At 42.1% G+C, this 9,998-nt stretch overlaps 2 protein-coding genes across 4 annotated transcripts in view; both read left to right on the forward strand.

The window, feature by feature from the left end:
- dab1b (DAB adaptor protein 1b) overlaps positions 1–3,713 on the forward strand; it is a 29,350-nt gene extending 25,637 nt beyond the window's left edge. For all 3 annotated transcript variants that reach the window (XM_028978238.1, XM_028978240.1, XM_028978239.1), the window contains 3 exons: positions 1,990–2,102; positions 2,207–2,307; positions 2,418–3,713. In XM_028978238.1, coding sequence (XP_028834071.1) covers positions 1,990–2,102; positions 2,207–2,287 — 194 coding nt within the window. In that variant the 3' untranslated portion in view covers positions 2,288–2,307; positions 2,418–3,713. The remainder of the gene's footprint in view (positions 1–1,989; positions 2,103–2,206; positions 2,308–2,417) is intronic.
- Positions 3,714–4,563: 850 nt separating this feature from the next.
- Positions 4,564–8,609, forward strand: c8b (complement component 8, beta polypeptide). The gene is made up of 12 exons (XM_028975829.1): positions 4,564–4,628; positions 4,743–4,890; positions 5,024–5,171; positions 5,509–5,650; positions 5,783–5,915; positions 6,164–6,361; positions 6,438–6,678; positions 6,766–6,894; positions 7,065–7,228; positions 7,550–7,703; positions 7,958–8,026; positions 8,455–8,609. The coding sequence occupies exons 1-12, from the start codon at positions 4,564–4,566 to the stop codon at positions 8,607–8,609; spliced, it is 1,746 nt and encodes a 581-aa protein (XP_028831662.1).
- The last annotated feature ends 1,389 nt before the right edge of the window (positions 8,610–9,998 follow it).

Here is a 9,998-nt window from a genome sequence, read left to right on the forward strand (position 1 = left end):
TGAATCTTCTGTTGAATTACACCACAGTCACCGCAAATATTGCAGGAGACCTACTGGAGCCCGCATGGATCCGAGATTCACCCAGGAAACAGTGAAGTTTGGTGGTGGAGTAATCATGATCTGGGGTAACCTCCAGTATGGGTGTGTGTGAGAGATCTGCAGGGTGGAAGGCAACATCAATAGTCTGAAAAACTCTGGGAGGCATGCAAGACTGCTTTTTTTGCGATTCCTGATGACTTCATCAATAAATTGTATGAATCCTTTGCAAATCGCATGGATGCAGTCCTTCAAGCTCATGGAAGTCATTCAAGACATTAAATTTGGATCTCACAGCACCACTACTAAATTTAGTAGTGACATTTTTGTATTTACAGCAAATTTGTTCAATTTCTGTATAGGCGACAAAACTTGTCTTGCCAAAATTGGACTTTTCTGTCTTGATTAAATAATAAATCTTTTTTCAGTGAAACTAATTCATTTCAATGCATTAAACATCATTTTACCTTTTCATATGAGCTACTTCTAACATCAATTGATTAATTAAAAGTCAGGTTAATAGCAGGTGTTTCTACAAAATAGATAAGCGACAAGACTTTTGTCAGGGACTGTACGGTGGATACAGAAATTATTCAGGATCCCTTAAATTTTCACTCTTTGTTATATTGCAGCCATTTGCTAAAATCATTTAAGTTATTTTTTTAATCATTAATGTACACACAGCAGCCCATATTGACAGAAAAAGAGAATTGTTGACATTATTACAGATTTATTACCAAAGAAAAACTGAAATATCACATCATCCTAAGTATTCAGTTCCTTTGCTCAGTATTTAGTAGAAGCACCCTTTTGATCTAATACAGCCATGAGTCTTTTTGGGGAAAATGCAACATGTTTTTCACATCTGGATATGGGGATCCTCTGCCATTCCTCCTGGCAGAGCCTCTCCAGTTCTGGTTGGTTTGGATGGTAAACGTTGGTGGACAGCCATTTTTAGGTCTCTCCAGAGATGCTGAATTGGGTGTGAGTCAGGGCTCTGGCTGGGCCATGCAATAACAGTGACAGAGTTGTTGTGAAGCCACTCCTTCCTTATTTTATCTAAAACTTAGATAAATCTTTGTCCCAGTCTGATGTCCTGAGCACACTCTTGAGAAGGTTTTTATCCAGGATATCCCTGTACTTGACCGCATTTGTCTTTCCCTCAATTGCAACCAGTCATCCGGTCCCTGCAGCTTCAAAACAGCCCCACAGCATGATGCTACCACCACTGTTGGGGCTGGATTGGACAGGTGATGAGCAGTGCCTGGTTCTCACCATCTTGGAGTCCTTCGGGTGCAAACTTTCATGTGTCTTGCACTTCTTCGTCTTTACCTCTAACACAAAGGCTCTTCTCCCCAGATAGCTCAATTTGGCCAGACGGCCAGCTCTAGGAAGTGCTCTAGGAGGCCACTATGTGCTCAGGAACCTTCAGTGCAGAAGAATGTCTTTGTAACCTTGGCCAGATCTGTGTCTTGCCACGATTCTGTGTCTGAGCTCTTCAGGCAGTTCCTTTGACCTCATGACCTCATTTGCTCTGACCTGCATTGTGAGCTGTAAGGGTGTGACTTTCCTAATCAAGTCCAATCTGTATAATCACACACAACTGGACTTAAATGAAGGTGTAGAACCATCTCAAAGATGATCTGAACAAATGGACAGCACTTGAGTTAAGCATATGAGTATCACAGCAAAGGGTCTGAATACTTAGGACCATGAGATATTTCTTTGTTAATAAATCTGCAATATGGGGTCAGTGTGGGATGCTGTGTGTATATTAATGAGGAAAAAAAGAACGATTTTAGCAAATGGCTGCAGAATAACAAAGAGTGAAACATTTAAGGGCATCTGAATACTTTCTGTACGCACGGTATATTGTATATAACCAATAATTCATATTTCACACCAAAAAACAAGGAAAAATAGATTAGTTAACCCTGGCTCCTTCTCTCACAGCCCCTTCACCTGCCCCCATGCAGGCTGCACCTCCCCAGGGAACTGACAGTCCCACCGAAGCGGCAACCACAGGAACCACAGCCTCCTCCAATCAGAACACAGACGAGATGCCGGTAATTACTGTACCATTTGACCTGTCCAATGGAAGAGAATTCTGTGTAAGAGCTGCATATTTTAAACAATCATTAATAGCATTCTAATAATCCTCTCTCATTAGGGTTCTTCTGAGCCCGGCAGTGTCGAAACATCAGAAGCTGTCTGCTCCATCCAGTCCAGCCCTGATAAAGCTGACATCTAGCGACCAGGATGGATTGAAATGTATATTTAATTCCTCTGCCCATCACTTTCAATTGCAATTATTTTGTTTTTCATTTACTTTAAATTGTATGACTTTTATGTATTTTAACCTTTTTTTCCCTTTCCAACAGAGTGAAGATTCTCGTCATGGATAAAAAAGCACGGGCCCTCAGAAAAAACCTCCATGGCATTTTACTCCCAAAGGTCAAGAGTCTGACTAGATGACCAAAGACATCACAGCTTTGTCTGCAGGTCACAGTGTATTACAGACAATAGGCTCTAAATGTAAATAGAACATTTCAGTCATGTCAGACTCACTGAGCGTGAGAAGACATCCCCACTCCTCTGGATTACAAAGACCGGAGGTTTACTGGTTTAAAGGACAGATCTGCGGATTTGCAAGGATGATACAAGAGATTTTTTTTTTTTAAAGAGGAATAAATTAAAAGGAGCTTTTGCACCTGCAAACTACCAAATGTCCAAAAAAAATGTCTGCATGGATTTCTTGAGCAGCATCTTAATGGCGAAAGTTTATTCTCGATAATTTTTTATACTGTGAAAAAAACTTTTAATTTTATAGAATGATTAATCATTTTGTGAACATAGCTAATCTCTTTTTCATGGACCTATGCGCTATGGAGCTAGCCTCGGTGCCACTGTGGTTCATAAGCAATACTGCACCAGTGTGTCCGTGTTTGCTGTGGTGGAGAGTTGTGTTTCTTTGTTGCCATTTTTTTTAACCACTTTTACATGCAATCTGTCATAGAAAGTGTCGTCCTGTGGGGATCGTCATTCATCAGCCTTCTTACAGTTTACTGTCAAATGTGGTCATGGTGAGGGGGAAAAAACATAAATGTGGGTGTTTGTCGTGCTTCAGACTTGCTTTGGTCAAATTTCCGATCTGCTCTGTGCAGTTTGGGAGCTAGTAATTATGAACAGATTTTTAATTCTGCCCGTCTCCCACTCAGCAAGCTTTTGCCTGAGATTTCACCATATTCCCTTGTTTGCTGTCATGTGCTGGTTCTGCTGAAATCCCTTTCTGAAGTGCTGCTTAGAGCTCTTTATGATTTGCTTTTATCAGACAACCCAAATTAATATTTTCTTGCCTTATTATTTTGTGAACAGAATCACGAAATGCATCTGTGCAGTCAGAGGCTCGTAGAAGCCCCCTGTGCTGCTGTGGACAGGCTGGTTTTCGAAATGCTCTTTGATTGGGCTATTTATTGGAATACGGGGCTGGGGATGGCTTGGAAGGGACAAAAACCATCTGAATTTATTACAGTGGGTGTGGGGTTTAACTTATGTGTTCTGTTCTATGAAATCAACAAAACCTGTAGTTTGTTCAGCAAAAACATTTTTGAAAGATTCTTTCATGTTTTGCATCTCATCACAAACGGTTGCAAATAAAATGGCATTAGATTTTTGAAGCCTGTGTGAACTTTTCCTGCTGTAAATTACATCCTCCGTGCGGACGGATGGTGGTCAGCCAAGATCCCTGAGAAGATGTGGCTGACTGTGCGACACTGATGACTCTCCTGTGCATGAAGTGTCATTACCTATTATATTAAAGTGCCATCCTCACAGAGCTCACAGGGTGCGAAAAGTTCTCTGTGAAAGCTCATGACAACACTATTCCCAGGACGGGTCCCGCTGAAGCAAAAAAAAAAGGTCAAAGTTCATCTCCGACACCACGCTAAACAAACTTGTCCATTGACAAGAATCTCAGATTGGGCAAGACATCAAGCAGTGGGAAAGTACAGACCTTCTTCACACCAGGATTTATCAGATTTAATGTTATTTGTCATTTCATTCATTTATATGTATGGCATTTTATCAGACACCCTTATCCAGAGTGCCTTACTTTACTTTACTTTACTTTATTTTGCAGACGCTTTTATCCAAAGCGACTTACAAGAGGAAGACACCATCAATTCTCATTAGTGACAGGGACAGTCCCCATGGAGACACTCAGGGTTAAATGTCTTGTTCAGGGACACAATGGTAGTTAGTGGGGTAGTAAGTGTGACTTTGTGCTCTCTGGTTAATACTTTAATATCCGTAGCATAGTTTCGGAATTTCAGTACTGAGGATAAAATGCTGTTGCATGTTGTTTTAAGTACATGTGTCGAATTGTATTAAATGCCCTTTAGCATGTAAGCATTGGCTCAGGCCTTTCGGTATTGATCTGTTCTGTTTGCACACTAACCGAGAGCAGTGTTGCACACACAAACTCAAAAGAGGAGGTTGTCTTCAGTTTGCCTGTTCAACAGCTTCACTATGCGCCTAAGGTCTTACAGAAACCCGGCTTTAGTGCTAATCATCTTAACGTCCATCGTCCTCTGGTAAGTGTGGTGGCACGTGTGTGTGTATGTGTGTGTGTGTGGGTTTGAAGGGAAATCAGGATATTTGAGTTTCCTGGGTGATATTTGCTAAAAGGGTCTCTTGGCTGACTGTAGCTCACCAGTGCCTGTGGCCAGTAGCACTGGAGGGACTAGAAGCAGGAACGGTCGCTCTGTGAAGACTGGGACCCCGGAAAGTCCAGTGGACTGTGTTATGTCTGCGTGGTCTTCATGGACACGCTGTGACCCCTGCCATGAGAAAAGCGTAACTATGCAAACCACTCTAGCACAGTTCTGAAGACGCCACCAGTTATGCCACATTATGCGTATATTCCAGCTTTAATCAACGTCAGACCCATAAACAAGTGAACATCGGTGGCGTCATTTGTTTTTTTCAGTATCGCTACGCAAAGCTTGTCCAGCCATCACAATTCGGGGGAGAACCATGCAATGAAATGGGCCGGGAAGAGGAGTCCTGTGTTCCTCCCACCCGTTCCAGCTGTGGGGGCGCCCCCTCCTGCCAGGGCTTTGTCTGCACCACCACAGGTGACACAGGCCGTTGGCTCTGGCCATGCTCGAAATGTACTGTTTTCACAAACCAGTAGCTGTGGGACAAGATCAGATACATTAAAACATCAAAGTGGGCAGTGGTGGCCTAGCATGTAAGGAAGCGGACTTGTAATCAAAAGGTCAGAGGTTCAAATCCTGAAACGTCAGGGTGCCACTGAGGTCCCCTTGAGCTCCCCGGGCACCTGTCATGGCTTCCCACTGCTCACTAAGGGTGATGGTTAAAAGCAGAGGACTCTTTTCATTGTGTCACCATGTGCTGTGCTGCAGTGTATCACTATGACAAAAATGTAATAGCTTTCTGATGTAACTACAGGGCGCTGCGTGCTGGATGGGTTGCGCTGTAACGGTGACGATGACTGCGGTGACGGCTCTGATGAGAAGGGTTGTAAGAAAATCTTCCATAGCTGCAGACAGGAGGCAGAAGAATATTGGGGCATCGAAAACCTTGCCAAAGGGTAAAGATTTTCCTTCAAAACCAGATGTTCCGATTGAATTTAACAGGAAGACGCTTAAAAAGACAGACACATACACAGGTTATAAATGTCCATGTGTCTAAAAAAAAAAAAATTGCCCTTGGACCGATGCAGTGTGAACACGCTGAATGGAAACCTGGAGGGCCTGGTACTGGATAACCGTTACTATGCCGGCGGCTGCTTGCCTCACTTCATCCAGGATGTGCGCTTCAGAAAACCTTTCAACCTGCAACACTATACCCTTCAGGTGCTTCAGCAACCACACCCATCAGCACAGCCCTGGACTACACAACAAAATGTGCAGTAGTGTAGCAGGACGGCTGACACGATTTCAAATACACGTAATGATCGTTGCAATCATTTTAATCTTTTCCCATACATTCTAGATTAGCCCAAGGAGCATCCTACCAGCATCAATGATGTCCTGGTTAAAGGGGAATGTGCCAAATTTAGCCGAAGCTGCAATAATTCACTTGATGCTGTTTTGTTCTCTAGACAAAGGGTTCATACGACTTTAAAATGGAGAGCCACGAGACCTACTCCAACTTCACAGAGAACAGCCTGAAGGGCTATATGTCCCAGACCAGTGTGTCCTTCGGCATTAAAATCCCAGGAGTCTTTGAGTTGGGCTTCAACTATGACGACTCCAAGTACAAGAATTCAGTGAAGAAGCTTCGCCGCTTCTCTGGAACGGTAAGACCATCACTGCTGTTATCTGATAAAGCTACACGAGAGGTTGTCCTCAGTACCCTCATCATTACTCCCGCAGAAAAGCAGCTTTATACGCGCTCACTGCCAGGTTGAGCTGGCGCGTTATGCCCTCAAGCATGATGGCCTGATGCTCCACCCAGAGTTCTTAAGTCGGCTGCGCTCTCTACCACTGGAGTATGTCTATGGAGAATATCAACAGATCTTCCATGACTTTGGGACTCATTACATCACAGAGGCCACACTTGGTGGCGAATACAAGTTGACGGTTGTATTGAACAAGGAACGAATGGAGACATTAGGTATGGCAGGTCCAGTTAGAAGCAGACGAGTTGTCAGCAAAACCAATAAACTGTCTGGTGAAATGAGCTTCTGGTGCTTTTTTTCAGGCTACAGCTTGGAAGACACAAAGAACTGTTTTCAGGCTGGACTGAAGGTAGGTGCCAACATCTTGGGGGTCTATGTGAGTCTTGGTGTCTCTGGGGGACACTGCAAAGCCTTGCTGGAGGAACTTGGAGGTAAGCTCTGGACTCACTCCCATGTCAATCAGAGTTCTAAAACTTTATATTTTATTTATTTAGATTTTGTTTTTATAGTCTGGAAGAATGTGCATCATAGGAATTTGTGTCTTGTGTGACATTTTTGATGCCAGCATATCTTGTGCTTTCTTTCTTCCACTGCTTTAAAGAATCCAAGAATGAGGAGTCTATGATAGAGGACTTCATAGTCATAGTGAAGGGAGGCAACAGTGAGTCCATCAGTCAGTTAGGCACCAAAACCCTCCCCACGCCAGAGATGATGCAGCTGTGGGGTGACGCTGTCCATTATAACCCCGACTTCATCAGCAGCAAGGTGGGCTCTCACACCACTCATCTTCACCCCTCCATAACCTTCTGTCTTACTGCTGCCATAATCTTACAGCCAGGAGTGCACCCTTTTTAAGCAGTCTGGTCATCAAATGCTCACTGTAACCCTGCTAATATGATGCTGTTCATTTTAGATCTCTAGAATGGGGCACAGTTATATACAAAATACACAATTGAACCTCCTGACATTTAGGACCATAAACCAAAAAAAAGCAATGTCTCCATATAAGGATGCAGGGTGAGAGCACGAATTGTGTCCAGCTGCACTATTGCTTATCAACTGGATAAAGTTTCTCAATTCTGTTAGATGCTGCCTTTGTATGAGCTGGTGACCTCCAGAGACTTCATTAATGACCGGACCCTGAAGAAGAACCTGAGGAGGGCACTGGCAGAGCATTTGGCAGAAGCAAGTTCGTGCCGCTGTGCCCCCTGTCAGAACAATGGTGTCGCGGTGCTGAAGGGTAAACAAACAGAAATGTCACACTTAACAAATCTTTTTTCCCATATACTGGTAGCCAAATTGACGCCGGTTCTGATCATGAACTCTGTGGAAAGCTTGTACAGGCCGGGGGTATCTACACATTGATATTTATTGAGATGTCTTTTCTATTTCCAGTCATCAATTAATCTGGTCAGAGGCTGTTGCATTGGTAATAATGTCATAATTCATTTATCATAACTTGATAATAATGTTTGTCTCTTCTTCACCTGGTAGGGACCAGGTGTGAGTGTATCTGTCCATCTGGAACTAGAGGGTTGAGCTGTGAAATCACACAAAGATCCAGTGAGTGATCTCAGTGATAAAATGAAGAAATATCTTTGGTCTTTGGACTCTATTTTCACATCACTACACGTTTAGGATTTACATAAATATATTGAAATACAGTCATTAATGATCTTTGCACGTTTGTGACATACTGAGGGATGCAGGTTTAAATCCTCCATAATGATGAAGTTGCATGTGTGAGACAAGATATTCATCTGACTCCTCAAAATTTTAACTTATTTATTGTTTGTCTTCAAGAAACATGTAACTACCAAATGGTTCTTTCTTTACCTTTTTATGTAGATCCTGAGCACCCGAAGCTTAGTGCCAGTTTGAAAGTAGTGCCCTTTGTTGCTTCATGCAATGATGATGCACTTCAGGCTTTTCAACAGGCCTATCCTCCTTTTTTATTCATCCTGTTCTATGTGGTGATAATGGATTTACAGATTTGGCTGTTGATGGTAACTGGAGCTGCTGGTCTAATTGGTCATCATGTAGTGGCAGAACCAAACACCGCACACGGCAGTGCACCAATCCTGCACCAGCAAATGGAGGCGTGGCTTGCCAAGGAGAGAGAGAAGAGTCCACAGACTGCATTTAATTGTTTTCCTCACGCTCTGCTTTGTTAAAGGAACTCCCATATTAAAGTATACACTTGTCGGAAAACTGACAAAAATCAACTCTAATGACAGAAAATAGTGCTTTGTACGTTTGTTTTAATAATTTACAATACTCTAGATTTACAATACTCTAGACCTGTGGTGTGTTAAGATTATTAGGTACAGCACTATGCTGATGCTGTTGTAACTAGACTATTGCTTTTTCAAAATAAACTAAATATATTCTCTGATGTTTGTATTTTTTCACATTTTAAGCAGTTAAGATTTGAGAAACTATGATAATTCTTTATTAATTGGTTTTTGTTAGCATCTCGCACACTATGCCTTTGCTACAAAATCTGAGCTGGCTTCTGGTGGCTGCCCGTTCAAAACAAGAAGCACCAAATTTGTCCCGAGGAGCCAGATGAATTTCTACTGCATCACAATGGCTCAATGACTATGTAATGCTGCTGGAGGAAAACTTTTCCTGACCTCAGATTTATGCTGCTGGTACCATTAAAATAAATGCTATATTTTATGTATAGCTGTGCTATTGGTCTGCCAATTCAACATTCACACACCACCCTTACTCATAAAGTTTTCTCTTCAGATTTAGTCAGGAAGTTCAGTTTAATTGCGAAATTGCTAAACAGCAGAACAGCCATGTACAAAATAACTACCTAAATAACACATTTATGGCATTTGGCAGATGCCAGAGCGAGTTGGTTCACTAGGACTCCAACTATGAATACAAATCATTTTAGTCCCTCAGTTGTAGTTTTTCTTACATAAGTCAGAAAGTATTCTCTAAAGAAAGTATTCTCTAAAGAGAAAGGTCTTCTAAAGAGGAAAATACTCAGCGACTGTGCTGTTCTGACCTCGAGGGGAAGTTCATTCCGCCACCAAGACAGAATTCCCTCACCTAAAAACTCTGCTAGTCTCCAAAAACTTCCACTGGTTCTCAACCCTGTTTATTTCAAACTAACTGGTGTGTAATTCAGAGTTTACATGCAAACTCATATTATATGCAATCATAGGGAGACCAGTAAATAAAACTTACATTCGCTGCAAGTTATGTAAGTGGTACAGATTGCAAAATTTAAATCCCTTGCCAGATATACAGGCATCAATACCCTTTTCTGGAGGGATTTTGACAACACCAGACCCCGCAGCCGTGGCCAAAACTTTTGAGAATGACACAAATACTGGTTTTCACAATGTTTGCTGCTTTAGTGTTTTTAGACAGTTGTTTCTGTGATGTATTGAAGTATAATTACAAGTATAATTTATAAGTTTCAAAGGCTTTTCCACACAATTACATCAAGTTTATGCAAAGAGTCAATATTGTTGACCCTTTTTTGAAGACCTCTGCAATTAGCCCTGGCATGCTG

The sequence above is a fragment of the Denticeps clupeoides genome, chromosome 4 (assembly GCF_900700375.1).
Source record: "Denticeps clupeoides chromosome 4, fDenClu1.1, whole genome shotgun sequence".
Classification (NCBI taxonomy): Eukaryota; Metazoa; Chordata; class Actinopteri; order Clupeiformes; family Denticipitidae; genus Denticeps; species Denticeps clupeoides.